Source organism: Geotrypetes seraphini, chromosome 17 (assembly GCF_902459505.1).
Source record: "Geotrypetes seraphini chromosome 17, aGeoSer1.1, whole genome shotgun sequence".
NCBI classification, from domain to species: domain Eukaryota; kingdom Metazoa; phylum Chordata; class Amphibia; order Gymnophiona; family Dermophiidae; genus Geotrypetes; species Geotrypetes seraphini.
Genome location: NC_047100.1, coordinates 10,160,321 through 10,185,363, shown reverse-complemented (window position 1 = coordinate 10,185,363; position 25,043 = coordinate 10,160,321). Strand labels below are relative to the sequence as shown.

The 25,043-nt window shown below is 44.2% G+C and overlaps 1 protein-coding gene across 3 annotated transcripts in view; it reads right to left on the bottom strand.

Annotated features, from left to right (window-relative positions):
- Window positions 1-25,043, bottom strand: part of FBLN2 (fibulin 2) — a 261,844-nt gene that overhangs the window by 88,786 nt on the left and 148,015 nt on the right. For all 3 annotated transcript variants that reach the window (XM_033926337.1, XM_033926336.1, XM_033926338.1), the window contains one exon: window positions 13,721-13,832. In XM_033926337.1, coding sequence (XP_033782228.1) covers window positions 13,721-13,832 — 112 coding nt within the window. The remainder of the gene's footprint in view (window positions 1-13,720; window positions 13,833-25,043) is intronic.

Sequence of the window (25,043 nt, the reverse complement as noted above, 5' to 3'; positions counted from 1 at the left end):
CCTTTTACGAAGGTGCACTAGCGTTTTAGCATACCCACCGGATTAGCACATGCTATAGCGCGCTCTATTCGAAAAACTACTCCCAAGAGGAGGCAGTAGCGTGGCATTTTAGCGCCCGCTATTCTGCGCGTTAAGGCCCTAACGCACCTTCGTAAAAGGAGCCCTAAGTGTCATGCAACAGATATCAGAGAACCATATGAACTAGGGACATACGTGGAAAGTATTTTTTTTGTTTGTTTGTGAGTTATTTTAGACATTTCCCTGATTTGGGACATTTTGGGGTTAGTTTCATACATTAGTTTTAATAAAAAAAATTTTAAGCAAGCTAGAATTTTTTTAACATGGTCAAATCAATTGTATGCACATTAATATATAGGTTAATGAATGTTAAATTAATTTTGCAAACAGTACTAAAGAACATTAATGCTACTGCAAAAACACATGAAAGCATTTTGTGTTCTTTTGCTATCCATGCACTAAAGATTTTTTTAATATCTTTATTCATTTTGAAACCAAAAATAAGTGCAACATATTATACAATCATATTTCACTATAATAGCACCTAAATTCAATCAAAATTGTAATCCATGCCAAATACATATATCACCCCCCCCCCCATCTTCATATTCATACATTGCACTTAAATTAAAAATTAAAAATATTCCTCCCTGGACTTGCATGATCAAGGGGCAAAATCAACAACAATCACTCTTTGCAATATTTTGTCAATGGCTTCCAAATATCCAGAAACTTCTTATAATGCCCCCGTTGTATAGCCATAATACATTCCATTTTAAAGACGTGACACAGAGACTCCTACCAAAAGGTATAGTTTAATCGATCCCAGTTTTTCCAATTCCTTAAAATAAGTTGTATGGCAACCCCTGTCATAATAAAGAGAAGTTTGTTATTTTGAGATGATATTTGACTTTTAGCTTTCATTAAAGATATTTTTTAAATAGATGCTGGTGAAGATCCAGAGAAGCCAGGGTTCAAATCCTGACTCACCTTGGGCAAGTCATTTCATCTTTCAGTTTTTGGAGGGAACTCAATATCTCTTGTCAGTTTGGCTTTCTAGGGGGATCTTAAGCACTTGAGGATTATGGGGCTAAATTCTCCTAATCCCCTCAGTGGAGTGCTGTTCAATAGCAGCTATTAATCCCAAAGTCAATCTGGTAGGACATAAACATTCATTCCCCCTTATAAAATGGACTGAACACCACCGAGCTGACCATCTAGTAATATTAAGCCGCCATTTAGAGAATCGCACCTTTCGGAAAAGTAGGTGCCAGAAACGTAGGCCAGGGTTTTCAAGATCTACATTTCCGGCACCTACTTTTGACGGGAGTCATGCCTACAGACGCACTTTATGGTGCCTAATGACACGTCTGGCGTTAGCCAGGCCTACAGTGGCGTTAGGCATTGTAAAATGCTTCCGTAAGTGCCATTCCAGTGCTATTTTTTTTTAAATGGCATTTTGCACATAACTTAGGCACCGGTAGGACGCCTACTGGAGCTTATATTAAGGCGCTGTTTAAAGAATATGGGCCTCAATGCTGTTGAATATTGCCCGGGACTGTCCAATTAGTGTTGGGATGGCTCAGGTGTGGAGAGCTGCAACTTAACCAGTTAGAGACAATATTTAGTCCACTAACCAGCTAGGTAAGGGAATAAAGTTGCTGTCCTAACTTTATCCACCAAGCTAACCACATCTCTAAGAAAACAAACTAAATCCAGACACAAACTTATCGATGTCCCTTCCAGATGACTATGGTAGCATGCAAGCTCTATCATCTGAACCTTCAGGGAGGCCAAGGTTAACCCTTTCTTGAGACCATCTTGTAAGGGGACAAAGGCTGGAATGCTCTAGACCAGTGATTCCCAACCCTGTCCTGGAGGAACACCAGGCCAATCGGGTTTTCATGCTAGCCCTAATGAATATGCATGAGAGAGATTTGCATAGGATGGAAGTGATAGGCATGCAAATTTGCTTCATGCATATTCATTAGGGCTAGCCTGAAAACCCAATTGGCCTGGTGTTCCTCCAGGACAGGGTTGGGAACCACTGCTCTAGACATCTAAGTACTACATACTGCTGTCTGAACACTCAAAGCTTGCTTAAGCAACGATTCCAGCTTCCGGTCTTGGATATCTTCAGAGCACTGCCACATTCTACCAGTTTGGATGCTTTTGTTTCTAATTTTTCTTCCTTTTCAGAATGTAGCAGGCAAAGCTTACCTGGATTCTAGAATACCCCACTTCACTTAAATGAGAGCCTGAATCACCTGATAAATAGGGAAGAGTTTAGTAGACTTACAATCACCTCTAGGCTAGGATCTTTAGAAAATGCAGGCTTGATAATACTTGGCAATCTGCATTAATTTGTACTGATTCGTGTTGATTTGGATTTATTTATTTCATATAACAGTTTTAGTGGATATGTTTTACAAATGTTAATTTCTTTCCTTTCCTATTTTCTAATGGAGCTCCTTTCTTAAATATGATTAAGTTGTGATGTAAACCGCTTTGATCCTTTTCAGCTTTATAGGCGGTATAGAAAGATTTTAATAAACATAAACTTAATGAGTTTAGCAACAGAGTGGCACCACAGAGGGTGTGGAAAACATGAAAAAAGGATCTGCAAAAGTTGAAAGAATGGTCTAATGTCGGGCAACTAAAATTCAATGCAAAGAAGTGCACAGTGATGCATTTAGGAAGTAGAAATTCGAAGGATATGTATGTGCTGGGAGGCAATAAACTGATATGCATAGACAGGGAGAGGGACCGTAGAGTGATAGTGTCTGAGAATCTGAAGGTGACCAGACAGTGTGACGAGGCGATGGCTGAAGCTAGAAAGATGCTAGGGTGTATAGAGAGGTATAACCAGCAGAAGAAAGGAGATGTTGATACCCCTGTACAGGTCATTGGTGAGTCCCCACTTGGAGTATTGTGTTCAGTTTTGGAGGCCGTATCTGGCTAAGGATATAAGAAGACTTGAAGCAGTTCAGAGGAAGGTGATGAACATGGTAGAGGTCTGCACCAAAAGATGTACAAGAAGAGACTGGAAGACCTGAACATGTCTACTCTAGAGGAGAGGAGGGATAGGGTTGATATGATACAGACATTTAAATACGTAAAAAGGTATTAATATAGAACCAAATCTTTTCCAGAGAAGAGAAATTGGTAAAACTAGAGGGAATAAATTGAGGTTGCGGGGTGGTAGACTTAGGAGCAATGTTTTGAAATTCTTTTTCATGGAAAGGATGGTGGATGCCTGGAATGCCCTCCCAAGGGAGGTGGTGGAGAGGAATACAGTGACAGAATTCAAAAAAGCATGGGATGAACACAGAGGATCTCCGATTAGAATATGAATGGTATAACTTGAAGAACTAAGGCCAGTATTAAGCAGACTTGCATGATCTGTATCCTGTATATGGCAATTTGGTTTAGGATGGGCTTGGGAGGGCTTCGATGAGTGCCCCAGGAATCTGGAACATGAGTACGGAGTTGGGCAGACTTTCACGGTAAGAATCCCGCAAATGATGAGATAGTTTGGATAGAGTGGAGTGAGCTTTGATGGCTATTCCAGTAGTTGGAACCCAAGGACAGTGCTGGTAGACTTCTAAGGTCTATGGCCCAGAAATAACAACGAAAAAAAGACACTTTAATTAATCATGAAATTGTAATGCATGTAATTATAGAGCAGACTGAATGGACCACTCAGGTCTTTATAGGCTGTAATTTACCATGTTGCAATGTAACTATAGAAGCATAGAAACATGATGGCAGATAAAGGCCAAATGGCCCAACCAGTCTGCCCATCCACAGCATCCACTATGTCCTCTTCGCCCTAAGAGATACCACGTGCCTCTCCATAGAAACATAGAAATATGATGGCAGATAAAGGCCAAATGTTAGTGCTTGGTAAATCATACCTACAAGCTCTTCCCTACACAAAACATAGACCACTATAGCATCATCTCCAGTCACTGAGAGCTCTCCCTCCTCCAAAGAGTCTGGCTAAGAAGATCTGTTACTTACACCAGTAACTACACTCCAACAGTCTGATGCAATTTCAGGTTATTCCACCATTCTAAATCATGTTTGTTTTTTTAATTCATTTGAGAAAGGACTTCCCCTGCATCTGGCTGCTGTAAACTCAGAAATAGCCAGAAATCCTTATGACTGCTACAGTTGGAATGCTTTGTGAAAAAGTAATATAAATGCCAAAGACAATCCTCACTGCCTTGCTATGCGATTGCTTCAGTCTCTGGTGGCTGAGCTAGCCCCTGAAAAGGACTGAAAAAGAAAGATCTTATGAGATCTGAGATGTTAGAGATGATTCAAAAGCAGATCCCCAATGCTCTGAGGCATGATAGCTGCTTTTCCCACAATTCTTTTGTGCAGGAACCAGAGCTGATAATAGGTCAACAGGTCATGGGTCAACAATATTGGATGAGTCATGTGGGTCCATGACCCACTGACCCATGATAAAATTATATTTATTTACCTGCTTCCTTAAACTTGCCTGTCTCTCTGGAGGTTAGTAGCCCTGATGATTGATATAGTATGTGCTTGTGGCTTGGCCCTCCCACAAAGCCCATTGGGCCATGAAAGGGGAGTGGAGTGCTGCTGCTGCTGGAGGTCTGAGCTCTGCAGCCTGCTGCAGAATGTAACTGCTTGCGGCTGCGGGGAGACAATTTACCATAGATCCATGAAGCTACTGTGGGAAATGCCTGCACAAATCAGCCACACCTGCGGGGAGAAAGAAAATTGCAATGAGAAGACTGAGCAGGTGCAGCCCAACCCGGACGCAGAATTCCCAGTAAAAACAAACACCAGTTCTGTACACTGGTGGCTGAGGCCAAGGATGGCTGAGTGCAGCTGTGCAGCACTGGAATCTGATTGGAAGTTTGAGCTGAGATTGGGTGGGCCTGGGCAGTCTGATTCTGTGGGTAAGAATAGTGAAATATCAGTCAAGATGTCTAAGAATAACTGTAAACCATCTCTATCATGGACGTCGGACAATTTGTATAATGCAATTCCAAATGGTTCTATTGTCTGAAAGAAAATGCACACGGCAAAGCAAAGTGTTGGAAAACGCTCATATTGGTTGAACCCGCAAACGGTAAGCAGATTTTTGCCTGGGTAGCCTGCATGAATTGTTTGAGTTGTCCACTGTTTAAGTCAAGGTCAGATGAAAGATTGGACAAAAAATATGACAAATCATAGGAAGCCATTTGCTGTCACCAGACTAGGCAGGCAAACGCTGGTTGATCGGTTTGTGAGAAAGGTTCCTGGTACAAATATTTCACCAGGGGAAATATTTCACTGCTGTGAAGAGTGCTGAACTGTGTCTGGTTGTTGAAGCTGGACTATCGTTCTCTGTTGTTGAGAGTTCGGGTTTGAAATTGTTGGCCCAGCAAATGATTTTAAACAGCAGCAATTATGGAAACATAAGTTTTGATGACGTACTGTATCGAAAAAAAATGAAGCAATGCTGTGAGGCGATCAAGAAACAAGTTACAGCTAGTTCTGTCCATAAAGCTATGTCATTCTGCACAGGGATGACGACCGATGACATCAACCAGAATTCTTACAGTGATTTCACTGTGTTTTGGATGAATAACTGGGTCTTGCAACGTGCAATGTATAAATGTGATTTTTTTCCAAAGAAACATAAAGAACTTCATTGACACTACTCTCACAGAACTTGGACTGAATTTGGATGATGCACCATGCACAACCGACAAAGGATCAAATGTTGTGGCTGCAAATGCTGTATGGATTCACGTAGATTGCTTGTGTCGCTGGCTAAATACTTCCATTGACACAGTCTGGAAGAAAGTCATGTCCATGAACCTCAACGTATGCTAGCTGGATAACTATTCCCATGAATTGGTCAAGTATGCAAACCAGACATACAATCCAACTTGCCAAAAAGTCGTAAACATGGGGGAGGAGAAACAAGGCGCAACATGTTTTCTTCAATTTTGGAGCATTATTATGCACTGAGGGACAGAAAAAACGAACACTTGATTTCCAAAATTGATATCGGCCTTGTAAAGGATGTGGTGTCCTTCACTGGACATTTTTCCTCCATTATTCGATATTCTTGAATATGCCAATATTCACACTTAGCAAAATTCATTGCCGGCTTATTATACGCTTCACCCAGCTTGGCAACCGCAGAGTTCTAACAGTGACACGATTAGTCTGTTTAAAAAAAGAATTTCTAACAGCATTAACCAAGAAATACCGGAGCAGTTTGACCATGCTGCACTTTGTGGCAACATATCTTGATCCAACTTTGTGAGGATTTAGTTTTGTGAGAAAACCTAAAGGAATACCACGGGTTCTTCAAACAAGTGAACATAAGAACATAAGAACATAAGAACTGCCATCTCCGGATCAGACCTTTGGTCCATCAAGTCCGGCGATCCGCGCACGCGGAGGCCCTGCCAGGTGTACCCTGGCGTAATTTATAGTCCATCATATCTTTATATGCCTCTCTTAAGGAGATATGCATCTAGCATGTGAAGTCCTCCCTTCACATGCTAGCCATTGAATTGGCTGACTCAACTGCTGATGATGCTACTGAAGCAGCCTCAGCTCCTGTAGAATATGTTATAGATGTCAACTTGAGCGCACCACTGGAACCTATATGCAAGAAGCTGAAGGCTGATCCATTTGCAAGGTGCAGATGTTAAGAGACAAAGTGCCATAATCATTTTCAGTCACTTCTGATTTGTAAGGACTGGAGGAAAAAAATAGCAGATAAATGCACATCAAAGAGACTTTTTCTAAGCAAAAAATATTGTTAAATTTATGCTTATGCATCTTGGTTGATTGTATATGAATAGTGCCAGTAACATGAGCCAAGAATCCAGATGCACACTGGAATAGTGAGTCAATGATGAAATAAGAGATTACGAGAAAGAAATGAACCCACCTCAACTCACTTTGACCCGCTGAAGTGGCGGGGTCTCCGTTGCAAGAAGTTTCCATTGTTATCAGACAACGCTAGATGACCCTATGTAATTCCAGTGTCTTCAGCTGAACGTGAGAGACACTTCAGCGCATTCGATGCTCGACACATCATTACGTCACAACACAGCAGCATGTATCCTGAAACAGTTGAGGCTATTTTGAGGGTGCTTGAGGGGTATAACAATAGTTTCAAGTTTCGAGTTTATTAGGATTTTATATACCGCCTATCAAGGTTATCTAAGCGGTTTTTTACAATCAGGTACTTAAGCATTTTACAAGCAGGTACAATAAGCTGATCAAATGCGATCTGGGCGCTCGGTTGGGGGCGTGATTCCGATTGCCCTCATTTGCATGAGGCCGATTCGTGAATCAGCCCTCTGGACATAGATCAGATCAGATTCCTCATGGATCGGATCAGATTCATGCCCTTAGTGAATCTAGACCCAAATTGCTTAAGCTCAGCTGAGTGACCAGATCTCCAACTGGGTCCAGGAGCTACCTCACCAGCCTTCAGCTGCATGGAACACTCATCAAAATCTACTGAAGGCAGAGCTATAGCTACACAATGTCTGTTAGTTCTTTGGTCAGTATTTCCATCTGCTGGCTGATAAGCAAACCTCATGCATGCTGAACTGGTCTGCTGGGACAATAAGGAAGAAAATGTATTTGCTGCATCTTAGCCATTTGTCCTAATTATCTTAGTGTTGCACAACTGATTTGTTTATGTACCATTTCTTCAAGGATTGGTGACCTAGATCACAGGCTAATTTTGTCTTATTGTTTCCCATACTAACATGCATGAGATCCTTGGATTTTCTGGACCAGATCAGATTCTTATTTGCCAGACTTAACTTGGCTCAGAGACTATTACTCAAGCCAGCTTGGCTCATTCGTGCAAGTCATTTTGGTTCTCCAGCGCAGGCTACCTCACATTTGCCTATTTGAACAAAATGGAAGTGGGGCTGGGACTTGGAGGGAATAGAATGTTTCTCTGGATCTAAGCATCTGCTGTATCTAACTTATAACCCTTTCTATCTTCCTCTCTGAGCACACTACCCAGACCTTTGTCCACACTCGCGTAACCTCACACTTAGATTACTACAATCGATTTCTAACTGGTCTCCTGCAGTGCCGCCTTTCCCCCCTGAAATCTGTGCAAAACTCTGCTGCATAACTCATCTTCTACCAACCTCGCTACACTTATGTCACCCCCTCTCCTTAAATCACTTCGCTTACTCCCTATCTGCCTTCACATACAGTTCAAGCTCTTATTGCTGACCTACAAGTGTGTTCATTCTGCTGCCCTTCAATATCTCTCCTCTCTCCTTATACACCTCACAGAGCACTCCGTTCCTCTGATCAGCTGCTCTTAGCTGTACCCTTCTCCTCCACTGCCAGTTCCAGACTTTGTTCCTTTCATCTATTTCCCCCTATGCCTGGAATAAATTACCCGAGTTTTTCCACTAAGCCCTTCCCTTGTTTTAAAGCAGACTGAAAACCCATTTGGGACCACAGAAGACAAATGCAAATAGGGATGGTGGAGTGGTAGACCCCGATCGATTTTCAGAGGGTTGTATTCACGAGGAGCTAGCTAAATTAAAGGTAGAAACATAGAAAAAAGCAGCAGAAAAGGGCTATAGCCCAGCAAGTCTGCCCATTCCAAGTATCCCCTCCCCTGAATTTAGCAATGGGGCCAGATCTGAGGATGTTGAAGGAACTTATGGAAGTTCTGGTGGCTCCACTGACTGACCCTTTTCAATGCTTCTCTAGAGTCGGGAGTGGTACTGGAGGATTGTAGAAGGGCAGATGTGGTCCCTCTACACAAAAGTGGAAGTAAAGAAGAACTAGGGAATTATAGGCCAGAAAGTCTGACTTCTGTGGTAAGCAAAAAATGGTGAAGTTTCTGGAATCCTGTGGATTACAGGACTAGAGGCAACATGGATTTACTAGATGTAGGTCTTGTCAGACAAATCAATTTCTTTGACTGAGTGACCAGAGAATTGGGTAGAGGGAGTGCACTAGATGTTGTGTATTTAGGCCTTAGCAAAGCCTTTGGCACTATACCATACAGATGTCTGATAATAAACTGAGTTCTCTTGGGATGGGCCCCAAAGTGACGGGCTGTGTCAGGAAGACAATAGAGGGTAGTGGTCAATGAAGATCGCTCTGACGAAAGTGTTGTTACCAGTGGTGTTCCTCAAAGTTCTGTTCTTTTTAACATTTTTATAAGTGATATTGCTGAAGGGCTGTCAGGTAAGATTTGCCTCTTTGCTACCAATATCTGCAATAGAGCAGACATCCCAGATGGTGTGACTAACATGAAGAAAGACCTAGCAAAAGCTTGAAGAATGGTATGAAATTTGTCAGCTAAAATTTAATGCAAAGAAATGCAAGGTCATACATTTGGGCTGCAAAATCCCGAAGGAACGGTACAGTTTAGGGGGTGAAGAACTTATATGTACGACAGAAGAGCGGGACTTGGGTGTGATTGTATGTGATGATCCTAAGGTGGCCAAACAGGTTGAAAAGGTGATGGTGAAATCAAGAAGGATGCTAGGGTGCATAAGAAGAGGTATGACTAGTAGGAAAAAGGTGGTATTGATGCCCTGTATAAGACTCTGGTGAGACCTCATTTAGAATATTGTGTACAATTCTGCAGACCACATCTTCAAATAAGATGGAGTTGGTCCAGAAGAAGGCTACTAAAATGGTTTGTGGTCTTCGTAATAAGGCATATGGGGACAGACTTAAAGAGCTCAATATGCATACTTTAGAGGAAAGGCAGGAGAGAGGAGATATGATAGAGACGTTTAAATACCTACATGGAATAAATGCGCATGAGTCAAGTGTCTTTCAATTGAAAGGAAGCTCTGGAATGAGAGGGCATAGGATGAAGTTAAGAGGTGATAGACTCCAGAGTAATCAAAGGAAATACTTTTTTACAGAAAGAGTGGTAGATGCGTGGAATGGTCTCCCAGAATAAGTGGTAGAGACAGAGACTGTCTGAATTCAATAAAGCGTGGAATAGGCACGTGGGATCTCTTAGAGCAGTGGTCTCAAATTCACAGCCCGGGGGTCACATGCAGCCCGCCAGGTTCTATTTTGAAGCCCTCGGTATGTTTATTATAATCACAAAAGTAAAATAAAACAGTTTCTTAATCATATGTCTCTTTAGCTATAAATTACAATATTATTATTAAGACTTAGCCAAAAGGAAAGATTTATAAGCTATAAAGAGTTTTACCTCATACAAAATTGTCATTTCTTTAATAAGACATTAGCTGTTTTTTTCTGAGGCTCTCCAAGTACCTACACATCCAAAATGTGGCCCTGCAAAGGGTTTGAGTTGGAGACCACTGCCAAAGGGAAACCTTTGTTGGATCTATTTTCAAGCAACAAGATGCTACCACGCATTTGGATTTCCGTTCTGAAACCTGTTTGAGAGCTGCGTGGCTCTTTGGACCTCCCACTGAGATAAGTTTTTGTCTCTTTACAGTTTTTCTGGACTGTGCAGTCTTTTCATGTTTTATATACAGTGGTGCCTCGCATAACGGACGCCTCGCACAGCGAATGCTGCGCACAACGAACTTTATGTCTTGATTCGTACAACGAACTTCGTTTCACACAACGAAGTCGCCCGAGCTGCATCCTTCCGCGCAGGCACTGCGCTTAACTGCCCTCTCTCCGCCTGGCTCCCTCTTGCCCCCCCCCCCGACTCCCCGACACGATCGGGGCAAGAGGGAGCCCAAGCCCTCTTGCCCCCCCCGACTCCCCGACACGATCGGGGCAAGAGGGAGCCCAAGCCCTCTTGCCCCCCCGACTCCCCGACACGATCGGGGCAAGAGGGAGCCCAAGCCCTCTTGCCCCCCCGACTCCCCGACACGATCGGGGCAAGAGGGAGCCCAAGCCCTCTTGCCCCACCGACTCCCCGACACGATCGGGGCAAGAGGGAGCTCAAGCCCTCTTGCCCCCCCGACTCCCCGACACGATCGGGGCAAGAGGGAGCCCAAGCCCTCTTGCCCCCCCGACTCCCCGACACGATCGGGCCAGGAGGGAGCCCAAGTCCTCCTGGCCACGGCGACCCCCTAACCCCACCCTGCACTACATTACGGGCAGGAGGGATCCCAGGCCCTCCTGCCCTCGACGCAAACCCCCCCTCCCCCCAACGACCGCCCCCCCCCAAGAACCTCCGACCGCCCCCCAGCCGACCCGCGACCCCCCTGGCCGACCCCCACGACACCCCCAACCCCCTTCCCCGTACCTTTCTGTAGTTGGCCGGACAGACGGGAGCCAAACCCGCCTGTCCGGCAGGCAGCCAACGACGGAATGAGGCCGGATTGGCCCATCCGTCCCAAAGCTCCGCCTACTGGTGGGGCCTAAGGCGCCTGGGCCAATCAGAATAGGCCCGGGAGCCTTAGGTCCCTCCTGGGGGCGGGGCCTGAGGCACATGGGCCCAACCCGACCATGTGCCTCAGGCCCTGCCCCCAGGAGGGACCTAAGGCTCCCGGGCCTATTCTGATTGGCCCAGGCGCCTTAGGCCCCACCAGTAGGCGGAGCTTTGGGACGGATGGGCCAATCCGGCCTCATTCCGTCGTTGGCTGCCTGCCGGACAGGCGGGTTTGGCTCCCGTCTGTCCGGCCAACTACAGAAAGGTACGGGGAAGGGGGTTGGGGGTGTCGTGGGGGTCGGCCAGGGGGGTCGCGGGTCGGCTGGGGGGGCGGTCGGAGGTTCTTGGGGGGGCGGTCGTTGGGGGGAGGGGGGGTTTGCGTCGAGGGCAGGAGGGCCTGGGATCCCTCCTGCCCGTAATGTAGTGCAGGGTGGGGTTAGGGGGTCGCCGTGGCCAGGAGGACTTGGGCTCCCTCCTGGCCCGATATTGTCGGGGAGTTGGGGAATCGGCGGGGCAAGAGGGCTTGGGCTCCCTCTTGCCCCGATCGTGTCGGGGAGTCGGGGGGCAAGAGGGCTTGGGCTCCCTCTTGCCCCGATCGTGTCGGGGAGTCGGGGGGGGGCAAGAGGGCTTGGGCTCCCTCTTGCCCCGATCGTGTCGGGGAGTCGGGGGGGCAAGAGGGCTTGGGCTCCCTCTTGCCCCGATCGTGTCGGGGAGTCGGGGGGCAAGAGGGCTTGGGCTCCCTCTTGCCCCGATCGTGTCGGGGAGTCGGGGGGGCAAGAGGGCTTGAGCTCCCTCTTGCCCCGATCGTGTCGGGGGTGCCAAGGACCACACGGAGTCACCCACCGTACCACCCGATTCGGGTAAGCGCAGGTATCGGTGGGTGGCTTATTTGCGGGGGGGTGCCTTATTTTACATTTTTTTCTAAAAAGGGGGGGCTGTCTTATTTGATGGCCCTGCCTTATCATCGGGGAAACACGGTAGAAAAAAAAAAAAATGAACAGTTAAGTTCCAGTTTTTGCCGCTGAGACTCTGCCCTCTCACTGTAAAATTAGACTCTACTTAGTCTGTCTTTAAATTTAAAAAATGTGTGTTGTTTTAAAAAACAATTATGTTTTTAGATGTATCTAAATAAAAATAATAACCAAAAATTTATCTTTTTTTATGTCATCTTAGCATATTTTATGCTGCAGAACGAATTATTTTTTTTTACATGTATTCCTATGGGAAAACGCGTTTCACATAACGAACGTTTCACATAACAAACTTGCTCCTGGAACCAATTAAGTTCGTTGTGTGAGGCACCACTGTACTAGGCTAGCACAACTTTGTTATGGCTTACACTGTTTTAGTGTTTTTTTCACTTTATTAAGTTTTGCACTAATTTGTATCTCACACGGAAGATTCTTTGATGGTGAGGTGTGTGGCGACACATGGATTGCAGTATTGAACATTTGTTCATTCACCTGACTATACAATCCTGCACTGAGGTCTTCCTATCACTCAAAATTTATAAATTAAAAAAATCTTAATAATACATCTTTTACTACTAAGACCCTTTGGGGTTGCACCGCATAGGGGTGCTTTTACAAAGGCATGCTAGTGTTTTTAGCGCACGTACAAAATTAGCGTGCGCTCTAGCGCCCGCTAGCCGGAAAACTACCGCCTGCTCAAGAGGAGGCGGCAGCGGCTAGCGCGTGTGGCATTTGAGCATGCACTTGTACGTGTTAAGGCCTAAGCCTTTGACACGCAGCTCCTGATTGGCAAGGCCCAACTTTAGGGCAGGAAGAGGCGGTCGGAGCATACCGCGAGTGATTTCCTTCATTCGCCAGTGCTCCGGCTGCCCTCTCCTGCCGCTCCGGCTGCCCTCTCCGGCCCGGTCATTCGCGGTCGTAAAATACCACGAAAGACCGGGACTGCAAATCGCCAACCGCGAATGACCGGGGGAGCACTGTATATCATAAGCTGAATCCTCCTGTCCATTCAAAATAGACAGTATATACGCACAGTAACAAGAAAAGGGGAGGAAGGGGGAAGGGAGAAAGATAAAAGAAAGAGGGAAAGAGAGAAATTTTCCCTTTTTCTAATGTATGTTATGTTCGTTGAGCATTGTTTGTGTATTCGTTCCCCCTGAAAATTGTAAAGTTTTTAATAACGTACATTGCTTTGAAGTATGATTAAGCGATTAATCAAATTCTAAGCATCACCTGGATGCCACCTTTCGTCAGTTATTCTTTACCACTACGTCATATCAAAATTTCAGGAAGAGTAAGGCGGTATACAAATGTTATGTTAAACCATGTTATGTTATTTGTAGAGATATAGAATTGTTTCTAGTTCACTTACCTGCAAACCCCACAGTCTGCTTCATTGACCTGTATATGCATACACTCTCCATTGTCTATCGCCCACTGTTGTCCTGCCGCGCAGAAGGATTCAATCGCATCTTTTGTGGATACTGAAAAGAAAGCACAGTCCTCGAATTTAGTTTGTAAAAATCTCATTAAACCTTGATATTTTAATAACTTTCCAGGTTATTCATCTTTCATCTTTTGTTTGAGCAGCCACCGAGAATTTTATTTTGAGGTGAAATATTTATTTCTTTTCCAACATTTCTAACCCGCATAAACCTAAGTAGTGCATACATCACTATCACACAAAAAAATAAATATAAGTAAACCACCCCAACACCCCCTTTACAAAACAGTAGCATCGTTTTTAGCGCTGGCTATGGCGGTAACAGCTCTGACGCTCATAGGAATTCTGTGAGCGCTGGGACTGTTACCACCACGGCCAGTGCTAAAAACCATGCAAACTCTAAATCATTACTAAGAACATAAAAACATAAGAATTGCCGCTGCTGAGTCAGACCACTGGTCCTTCATGCCCAGCAGTCAAGCTACCGCGGCGGCCCTTAGGTCAAAGATCAGTGCCCTGAGTCTAACTTTACCTGCGTATGTTCTGGTTCAGCAGGAACTCGTCTAACCCTGTCTTGAATCCCTGAAGAGTGTTTTCCCCTATATCAGAGTCCGGAAGAGCGTTCCAGTTTTCTACCACTCTCTGGGTGAAGAAGAACTTCCTTATGTTCGTATGGAATCTATCCCCTTTCAATTTTAGAGAGTGTCCTTTCATTCTCCCTACCTTGGAGAGGGTGAGCAACCTGTCCTTATCTACTGAGTTCTCTTTTTGCAAGACAAGGTTGGCAAAACGATGGATGTTTTGATGCAGTTGGGGTTGCAATGCACAGACTGTCCACCCTACTCACCAGCTCTTGCTCCATCTCACTATTTTCTGTTCCCAATCCTTAAAAAGAGTTTGAAAGGGCAATCATTTTTGAGTGATTCAGAGGTGATCGCTGCAGCGGAGCAGTATTTTAGTGACCACAGATCAGAGGGTTTTTTTTTTTTAATGGTTACAGAAACTTAAGACATGATGTGCCAAGTGTGTTGATCTTAGGGGCGAATCCATGGAATAACTTGTCAATTTCATGGCTCCACATCATTCTCTTTTTGGTTGGACTGAGAATTTTTCAGCCCCTCTCCTCCCCCCTTAGAGTTACTGAATACTGCCTCTGCTAACAGGGCATTGTCTGGTTAATGCTGGTATTCTTTTTAAACATAAGAACATAAGAAGTTGCCTCCGCTGAGGCAGATCAGAGGTCCATCTCGCCCAGCGGTCCGCTCCCGCAGCGGCCCATCAGGCCTATTGTCTGAGCAGTGGTCCCTGACTATTTCTATAACCTACCTCTACTCCTATCCCTATAACCTACCTCTACCTCTACCTATCCCTATAACCTACCTCTACCTACCTCTGTACCCCTCAATCCCTTTGTCCTCTAGGAACCTATCCAAACCTTCTTTGAAGCCCTGTAACGTATCTCATGGCTGACGTTTGATATTGGGCTTATGCTACATATTGATATTTTTCACGTTATCATACCATTGTATTTCAGATATTGTTGGACCCCTAAGGCAGGTACAAATAATATGCATATTGCACAGACAGCTTCATCGACTTGTCGATCAAAACTCCCAAGTCTCTTTCCTAGGAGGTCTCTCCAAAGCTAACAGCAACTACTACAAGATTCTGTAGGATCTCTATCTCCAACTTTGCTTCTCCTAATCTCTATTCAGTGCTACAGAATGAAATCATTAAGTTCCCTATAAATATAGATTTCTGAATATTGTTTGCGAGAGTTGGGTTATTAAGACTGCACAGACCTTCCTATGCAAGATTTATGAGGTTGGTTTAGCTTTTGCTTATTCCCAGTGTTAACATTAAGCTGCCTGCACTGTTTAGTCATATCGGGTTGCTATGAAACGCAAAACAGGAAAATCCTGTGAAGGCGCAGCAATTTCCTTTTGACTTTTCCTTTTAAACAGCTTACTCAAACATTCATTATTTCAACATCATTAGTTTTGTCACAGGCCTCCTTGCAAACCCAAATCACAACTTGGCTTTTCCGTGAGAATTATGGTATGCACACTTACCTCCCCATTTTCCAAAGCGCGGAAGTTTTTTTTAGCTCCGGCTGGCGCGCTGCTCCGATGGTCATAGAGTTCCTATGAGCGTCGGAGCAACGCAGAGCATTCAACGCTCTGGCCAGCGCTACAAACCTCTTCTGTGCTTTTGTAAAAGAGGGGGGCGGGGTGGGGTTAGTATGCCTTTTCTCTCATGGAAAAGCCAAGTCGTGATTTGAGTTTTAAATTGAAGGTAGGAGGTAGGAAGCGAGTGATAAAACTACGATATATGACAATGCTATAACATAGAAACAAAGGTTACAAGGAAATCTTACATAGAATGGTGGCTTGTGACATATCTACTGCTCGTGGTAATAGACATCCACAGTAGAGAATGACACGGTGACAAAATTCATCCCCGCGGGAAACCATCTTCATGTCATTCTTTAAGGAGAGAGGGAAGAATCAGAGTTTGAATGCCCACAACCAATGACCCGCAAGCTTTGCTTTGAAGAATGCTGGTGTAGAAGGACTGAGGTTGAGATAGACACTACAGAATGACAGTCTCTGGTCTCCAGAGCAGATATTGTGATGTCATGATGCCTCATTCCACCAGTGCTTAACAGCCAATCACATCAGTGATGTCACAATGGCTTCATTATCCTTGGCTCACATAAGAATCAGAGTATGAATGGCCACAACCATTGACCCGCAAGCTTTGCTTTGAAGAATGCTGGTGTAGAAGGATTGAGATTGAAATAGACACTAGAAAATGACATGGGATTATTTCCCGCGGTTATCCGCGGGGACAGGGACGGTGATGAATTTTGTCACCGTGTCATTCTCTAATCCACAGGAGGCGAAAGGGTGAAAGTATATCCAAATATTGCAATGCATTAATGATCTGTCATAATGCAAAATCATGCAAAACTGATCATTACTTGAAGAAAAAAAGTGCAAGAAACTGGCTATGAAGGTCCATTTTTAATGGGCAAAGAACTACAGCAATTTTCTCAGGTTATAAAAAATGTGGCTCTTTTCACACAATGGCACTCAAAAATTAAAGGACTCTCCAGTATAAAGCAGAGATCCCCCCCCCCCCACCTCAATCGTCTTCCCCAAGGAGAACTCCATTTTCAGGTGGCCCAGTGGGCCAGACCCACTGAGCCCTGACGTAGTGCTAAAAAAGGTCAACAGCTCTCCTTCCTTGAAGACTCAACCCTTTCTGAATCGGTTTTCCTTCACACCCAAATGCAAGTCTGACTGGCCCCTCTAACTCCCCCCACCCCCAGCACCTCAACTCATCTCAAGGAGTCTCAGGAATATCCTCTTCACTTTCACCCCAGTAGCTGCCTTGGACAAAATGAAATTGGTGATTCATAGCAGTCGTCATGCTACTCTTCTACTAGAAGTCAGATTGTTAAATAAAGAGTGAGTTGGGGGAATTGAGAGGTGGGAAGGGGCAACAGTTCAGAAAGGGTTGGGATTTTAGGGATGGAGAGTTGTTAAAACATTCTAGACTTGCATTGAGTCCGGGGCAAGTGTTGGGCTCACTGGGCAATCAAGGAGTGGAGTAGGTATTCCCTTGAGGACCTCTGATTTGGGCTGGAAAACCCAAAAATTAAGACAGCACTGTTTGACAAATTTATTTCCTAACTGTGCTAGCAACATTTTACACTATGTAAGAAACTTGTATTTTTAATCATTTGTAGTTCGCTGATTGTCCAGTCTTCTTCTGTGGGATATGATAGAGACTTATAAGATCATGAAGGGCATAGAGAGAGTAGAGAGGGACAGATTCTTCAAACTTTCGAAAAATAAAAGAACAAGAGGACACTTGGAAAAGTTGAAAGGGGACAGATTTAAAACGAATGCTAGGAAGTTCTTCTTTACCCAACGAGTGGTGGACACCTGGAATGCGCTTCCAGAGGGCGTAATAGGGCAGAGTACAGTACAGGGGTTTAAGAAAGGATTGGACATTTTCCTGCTGGAAAAGGGGATAGAAGGGTATAGATAGAGGATTACTGCACAGGTCCTGGACCTGTTGGGCCACCGCGTGTGCGGACTGCTGGGCACGATGGACCTCTGGTCTGACCCAGCAGAGGCATTGCTTATGTTCTTATGTTCTTATGTAAACCGCCTAGAAATCGCTTGGTTATGGCGGTATAGAAGAATAAAGTTATGTTATGTTAAATATCTTAATTAGACTACTGCAACTTGCTTCTCACAGGTCTTCCATGTAACCATCTCTTTCCCCTTCAATCCCTTCAAAATTCTGCTGCACGACTTAAATTCCACCAGGGTCGCCGTGCTCACATCACTCCTCTCCTCAAGTCACTTCATTGGCTCCCTATCCATTTCCGCATACAGTTCAAACTACTTTTATGGTCCTACAAATACATTCACTCTGCAGCTCCTCAGTACAGCCACTCCGTTTAAGTATGACTCGTACTTAAGAACACAGTTGCAGTTTCATTTGATTTCACTGAGCAGTATTTCCATTGGCATAGAATACACTTCCGCAGCAGTTTCAGGAATGTTGCACGGCCACGTTAAGAACTGCGTGTGGTTGTGCACCTTAGGGGAAGTGGGCCCTTTAGTCAGCTGGGAGCAGAGGTAAGCAGCAAGAATCTTAAAATCTACATACAAATACGACTTACGAACAGCTTTAAAAACTAACTCGCTCTTAATCCAGGGACTGCCTATATCTCTCCTCTCTTATCTCTCCCTATATTCCTCCCTGGGGACTTGTTCTTCAGGCAAGTCTCTCCTATCTGTACCCTTCTTTTCTACTGCCAACTCAGACTACATTCCTTCTCTCTTGCCGCACCAAATGCCTGGAACAGACTGCCAGAGTCAGTATGTCAAACTCCGTCCATAGCGGTATTCAAATCCAGGTTGGAAGCCCACTTTTTTGAGGTTGCCTTTAATTCTTAACCGCTACTCCCATGTAAAGCACCCATGCCTGAGAAACTCCCTAACCCTCCTACTTGTCCTGTTTGTCTGTTTGATTAGATTGTAAGCTCTACTGAGCAGGGACTGTCTCATGAATGTTTTAATGTACAGCGTTGCAAACGTCTAGCAGTGCTATAGCAGCAGTAGTAAGGGGGGAGGTCTGCCCCGGATGCCATCATGGTGAGGGCGAAGGCACCGTCCTCCTTTCCGCCGCCCCCACTCCTTCCCCGTCCCTCCCCACTGCCAGACGTGCACACCGCTTCCCTTCCCCCGTACCTCTGTAATGTTCCTGGCATGAGCAGCAACCCCCCAACCTGCTGTCGTGCCAGCATCGGCTCTTCCTCTGACATCACTTCCTGGACCCGTGCCTAGGAACTGACATCAGAGGACGAGCCGAAGCTGGTGCGACAGCAGCGTGGCGGTTGATGCTCGTGCCAGGAACGTTCAGAGGTACGGGGGAAAGGAAGCGGTGTGCATGCATCAGGAGGGGGTGGGGAAGGCTCATGTGTAGGTGGGGGGGGTGGGGTGCCACCGCCCGGGTACCTCTCATCCTCGTGACGCCACTGGTCTAGTGTCACCATATGAAAAAGCATTTTGTAACGTTTTTAGCACTTTGCCACAGCCTGGAATGTGGGATGTTCCCAGCTGTGGCAACGTGAAAAATTTCAAGCAGAACTTATCTAGGAATATTGATGAGCCAAGAGCTCGTTTGCACCTCCTAGCTAAAATTTGTGGAAGCGAGTACTAATCTGTGAACATTGTCATTGGTTACCATGCAGCTTGAGTTACCATCTGGCTCCAGAAAAAGGAGGACGGATTGGAAGTAAAACCCGGCAGTCTCAATCCGTCCTCCTTTTTCTGGAGCCAGCTGGTAACCCTACATGCATGCCCCAATGTGATATGTATACAAGTCCACACAACCGGAATAGTCATTGACCTTTTCATAACTTTTCTATCTTCCATATCCGCACAGCGACTGAATCAATAACTGCAAGCCCTATCCCCCCCTCCCCCCTTTTTACAAAACCGTATAATGGGTTTTGGCGTCGGCCGCGGCGGTAACAGCTCTAACGCTCATAGAATTCCTATGAGCATCAACGCTGTTACCACCACGGCCGGCGCTGAAAAACACGCTACTGTTTTATAAAAAAAAGTGTGTGGGGGGAGGGTATGTTTCGAAAAAGCGCAGGCGACAGTGTGACTAACATAATGATTTCATGAATTCATCACTGCTTCTATTTTTATTCAGCGCACGAAGTACACAAAAAGGCCAGCGTAACATAGTTTGCTATTCCAGCCCTAATTAGTTTTGCATGTCATCTTCCATGACAGTAACAATTAATGCAGTGCTGTGCATCTAATTTGTAGGTGAAAGATGTTTGGCAGGAAACCATCCCTTTATTCCAAAACAGAAATATGTGTTTCATTTGCTACTCCCAGCTGGAAAAGTACGGTCAGAGATGGGTAGCAATGAAGTACAGGACTTCATTACAGTAGATAAGTACAATTTGCAGTACTTTTACTTGTAATTAGTTATAGTTTTTTGTCATTCTTTTACTTGTAATTATACATTTTACTTGTAATCCATTGGCCGTAGGCAGGTGAGATACGATTTTATTGTTTTCCTAAAGTTCAGGAGTCCTTCAGTTGATTTGTACGACAAACGAGTTTAATAACAACAACCAAACCTGCAATCTCCATCTCTATCAGTTTGTGAGTGGTATGGGATGCCCAGCTCCAAACTGAGACGGTATCCCCATGTGTGAATTATTGTAAGTCTGTTAAGTCGAAGAATGGAGGAGTTAAGTCAAAGTCTAAGAATGTTAAGTCTAAGAATGGAGGAGTTAAGTCAAAGTCTAAGAATGTTAAGTTGAAGAATGGAGGAGTTAAGTCAAAGTCTAAGAATGTTAAGTCTAAGAATGGAGGAGTTAAGTCAAAGTCGAAGAATGTTAAGTCGAAGAATGGAGGAGTTAAGTCAAAGTCTAAGAATGGAGGAGTAACCTAACGGTTAGTGAATCTGAGGAACTGGGTTCAATTCCCACCACAGTTCCTTGTGACTCTGGTCAAATCAAAGTTTCAAGTTTTATTAAAATTTTGATGCATCGCAATATCATAAATTCAAAGCGATTTACAATTAAAAACGGGGTCTCAGTTACTAACTACAACAAACACACAAACGTTACAGACTTATACACAGGGGAAGTGGGGAGAACTACAGTAAGCACAGTAGAATAAACAAGAAAGGTAAATACAAGAGGGGGGTAAGAATTTTAAAAGTGTAATAAAAAAGTAAAAATTAAATTAAAAAGATTTTTATTTATTTTAAATTTCTCGAGGCCTGGGACAAAGGACGCAAAAGTTTCTGCAATGAATGGGGTCAAAAAGAGAATCTGGCGATTATGTCTCAAAGGCATCCTTATACAACCAGCATTTTAATAGTCCTTTAAATTTACCTAACGATTTTTCTTCCTTAATAAGTGCTGGTAAAGAGTTCCATATTCTGGGCGCGGTAACAGCAAAGATCGTATCTTGTCTTGTATTTAAGAACATAAGAATTGCTGCTGCTGGGTCAGACCGGTAGTCTATCGTGCCCACGCGACAGCCCCCAGGTCAAAGACCAGTGCTCTAAATGAGTCCAACCTCACCTGGGTATGTTCCAGTTTAGCAGGAACTTGCCAACTTTGTCTTGAATCCTTGGATGGTGTTTTCCCCTTTAACAACCTCCGGAAGAGCGTTCCAGTTTTCTACCACTCTCTAGATGAAGAACTTCCTTACATTCGTACGGAATCTATCCCCTTTCAATTTTAGAGAGTGGAATTACTAGAAAGTTTTTGTCCTCTGATCTCAAACTTCTGGTAGGAATATATAGAATAATATACCTTTTTAGGAATGATGGGGCTTTAGTTGTTAATATTTTGAATGTTAATAATGCTATTTTAAAAGTGATTCTATGGACAATTGGCAGTCAATGAGCTTCTTTGAGAAGAGGAGTTACATGGTCGAATTGTTTCCTATTCGTTGTCATTTTTATTGCGTTATTTTGAATTAATTGTAGTCGATGGATTTCTTTTAGAGTGAATTGCAGTAATCCAACTTTGAAATGATCAGCGAATGTACAAGGCCATTCAGTGCAGATGAATCCAAGAATGGAGCAATTGATCTGATCATTCGTAACCTCTGAAAACAACTCCTCACTGATCTGGTGGTGATATCTGGTGAATTTTTCAAGTACCTTTCTTATTTCTAATCTTAATGTATATTTTCTGTAAACCGCTTAGAACCTAACGGATGTAGCGGTATATAAGAAATAAATTACATTACATTACATATGTCAGTTTTTGATCAATAATAACCCCCAGAACTCTAATCAAAGTAACTTCCTGTAGTTGAATATTATTTATCTTAATTGGGGCGGCGAGTATTAGTCCTTATCTCATCCTTTGCTCCCGATGGTGAGCCCACTAGTGGCAGAGAAGGTACCTACTATAATGTGTACAGTACTGCATATGTCTAGTTGTGTTATAGAAGTGATGAGGTAAACAGTGGCATAATACGGATGAGCGGTGCCCCCCTCTCCCCCCCCCCCTCGCCATGCGCACACACATCCTTTCTCTTTCCCCATACCTTTTTAACTTCTCTGGCATGAGCTGCATGCCCAGGTCAGTGTCAGTTCACCCTTTGACATCACTTCCTAGGCACGAGTCCAGGAAATGACATCAGATATTGCGCCGATGCCAACGAGAATAGCAACCTCACACCAGGGAAGTAACAAAGGTATGGGGCAAGGCAAGGAGAGGGGAGGAGGGGTACCACACCCTTAGCAAGATGGTGTCCGGGGTGGACTGCAGCCCCTCCCCCGCACCCCACTTACTACGCCACCAGAGGTAAATGACAATGGATTAGCAGAGATCCCATTGGGACCACTGAGCATGTTCTATTTGAATGGCCTCATATTTATTTATTTGGAAATGCATTTGTGCAATCCTTGCAGGTTCTTCCGCTCCTAGGCTGGCAATTATTATTTTTCATTCTTCACTCAAATCTCTACATTTGTCTCCAACCCAGGGACGTTTATTCTTCAGGCATAGCCTAATGGTTAGTGCAGTGGGCTGTGATCCTGGCAATGGCTGGGCTCAATTTTTATATAATTTATATTCCGCATAACCTACAATTCTATGTGGATTACAAATTATTCAGGTACTCGAGCATTATTCCCTAACTGTCCCGGTGGGCTCCCACTCTATCTAATGTATTTGGGGCCGTGGGGATTAAGTGACTTGCCCACAACCTCGGGTGCCAAGGCTGTAGCTCCAACCACTGCACCACACACTCGCACTGTAGCTCCTCGGACCCTGGTCAAGTTACTTAACCCTATATTGCCCCAGGTGTAGAACACAGGCCCCCCTTTATCACACCACATTAGGGGATTTTTTTTTATCGCCGGCCGCTTCAGCAAAAGCTCCGACATTCATAGAATTCCTACGAGCGTCGGAGCGTTTGCCGCAGTGGCCGGAGATTTAAAAGCCCTAACACGGCTTGATAAAAGGGGGCCTTAGATTGTGAGCCCAGTAGGGACAGTAAAAAGTACCTGCACATTGTACAGGTACAAGATCCTCTATCCACAAAGCTCCAAAACCGCAAATTAGTTGCAAACCAGAGCTAGTCAATTTTGCCGACGTGACACACGCTGTAACTCATGCAGGTGCATTCGTTGCTCCTGTTCCCTGTGCAATTCAATCCAGAGGGCTGGAAAAAAAAATGGCAAAGGGAGCTACAGGGTGGCAATTTAATGGTCATATGTTCTGTCTTTTTCTGACTTAACATTACCATTCCAAAATCCAAAAAGCTCGGAAAACCGAAATATGCCTGGTCAACTCTTAACTCCCCCTCACTGCTGTCAGATACCTAGACCCACTATAACCTCCCCAACCTTGAAATGTCCTGTCTAAATTAGATTGTAAGCTCTTCTGAGCAGGGACTGTCTATCGTACGTCTTTCAGCGCTGTAGTAGTAGGATCTTGTACTTATAAATGTAAACCACTTTGGCTGGACCCATAGAAAGGCAGTATATCAGATCCATGACCCTTTACCCTCTGCATTTGGGTGGAATGCTGTACTGTCACGAAACCACGATGGCTCGGAAATAGTTTCAGCTGAAATAGTTGTTGCAGAAAATTTGGCAGCCACTTGAGCAGAAACTGAAGAGCGTTTAATTTCATATCAATTTTCTATTTTGTTTCTTGCTTATATCACTTTATTGGCATACTCATTTGCCATTTGGGGCTTTCATTCACAGAACTGCTGATACCTTTTTTGCAGGACCAGCTGGACGATTTTAATATGGTTTAGAGCAGTGGTTCTCAACCCTGTCGGGTTTTTGAGCTAGCCCTAATGAATATGCATGGGGCAGATTTGCATGTCTGTCACCTCCATTATATGCAAATCCGTCTTGTGCATATTTATTAGGGCTATCCCGAAAACCCGACTGGATTGCGGCCCTCAAGGAGGGACTTTGAGACCCCTGGTTTAGAGCCTTTGTAGAACGCGTCCTTTTTTGGTAATTGTTCGGAGTCGAGATTGTTATTTCTTTGCGTGTTATATTTTTTGAACGTTTAATAAAGAAATTGAACTATAGAAAAAGAGAGATCCCATTGTAATAATGAAATGGACTAGACATGAAAGACTTGCTGCCACCCATCAAGTAAGCAGAAGGGTACGTGATTTTTTTTTTTTTTTTTTTTTTCTTCAAGCCAAGTTTCAAGCAGTTTCTAAAAATCCTCCTGCAGAAAACTCCATTGTATAGCTCCTAGCTTTCTGTAATGAATACCAGAAGCTTGAAGTAACACAATAAACCTAAAAATGAATCATTGCTGTTGTGGGGACAGAGAAATTGTTTTAAACTAATCTAGCCTACGAGACTGATGGCTGAGGTGACCACTTCAAATGACAGATTTATCTAAGAACCGTTCGCTTGAAAAATGGCAACATCTCATACCAGCTCTACAGTCAATCAATCACTGAAGGACACACTGATAACAGATCCCACTTAACAACTTAAAGACCTGTCTGAATCTAAATTCTTAATACAGTGTTGAACTCAACCCCCCCACTTAGCAATAGCCAAGGAGAAGGCTACAACTCCATTCCTACCTCTTCAATGGTATTCCTATGCTATTCTAGTCATTGCATGTCTATATCACATCTACCCTCGCAGTGAGAAAGCTTCATTGGCTCCCAATCCGTTTTAGGATCCA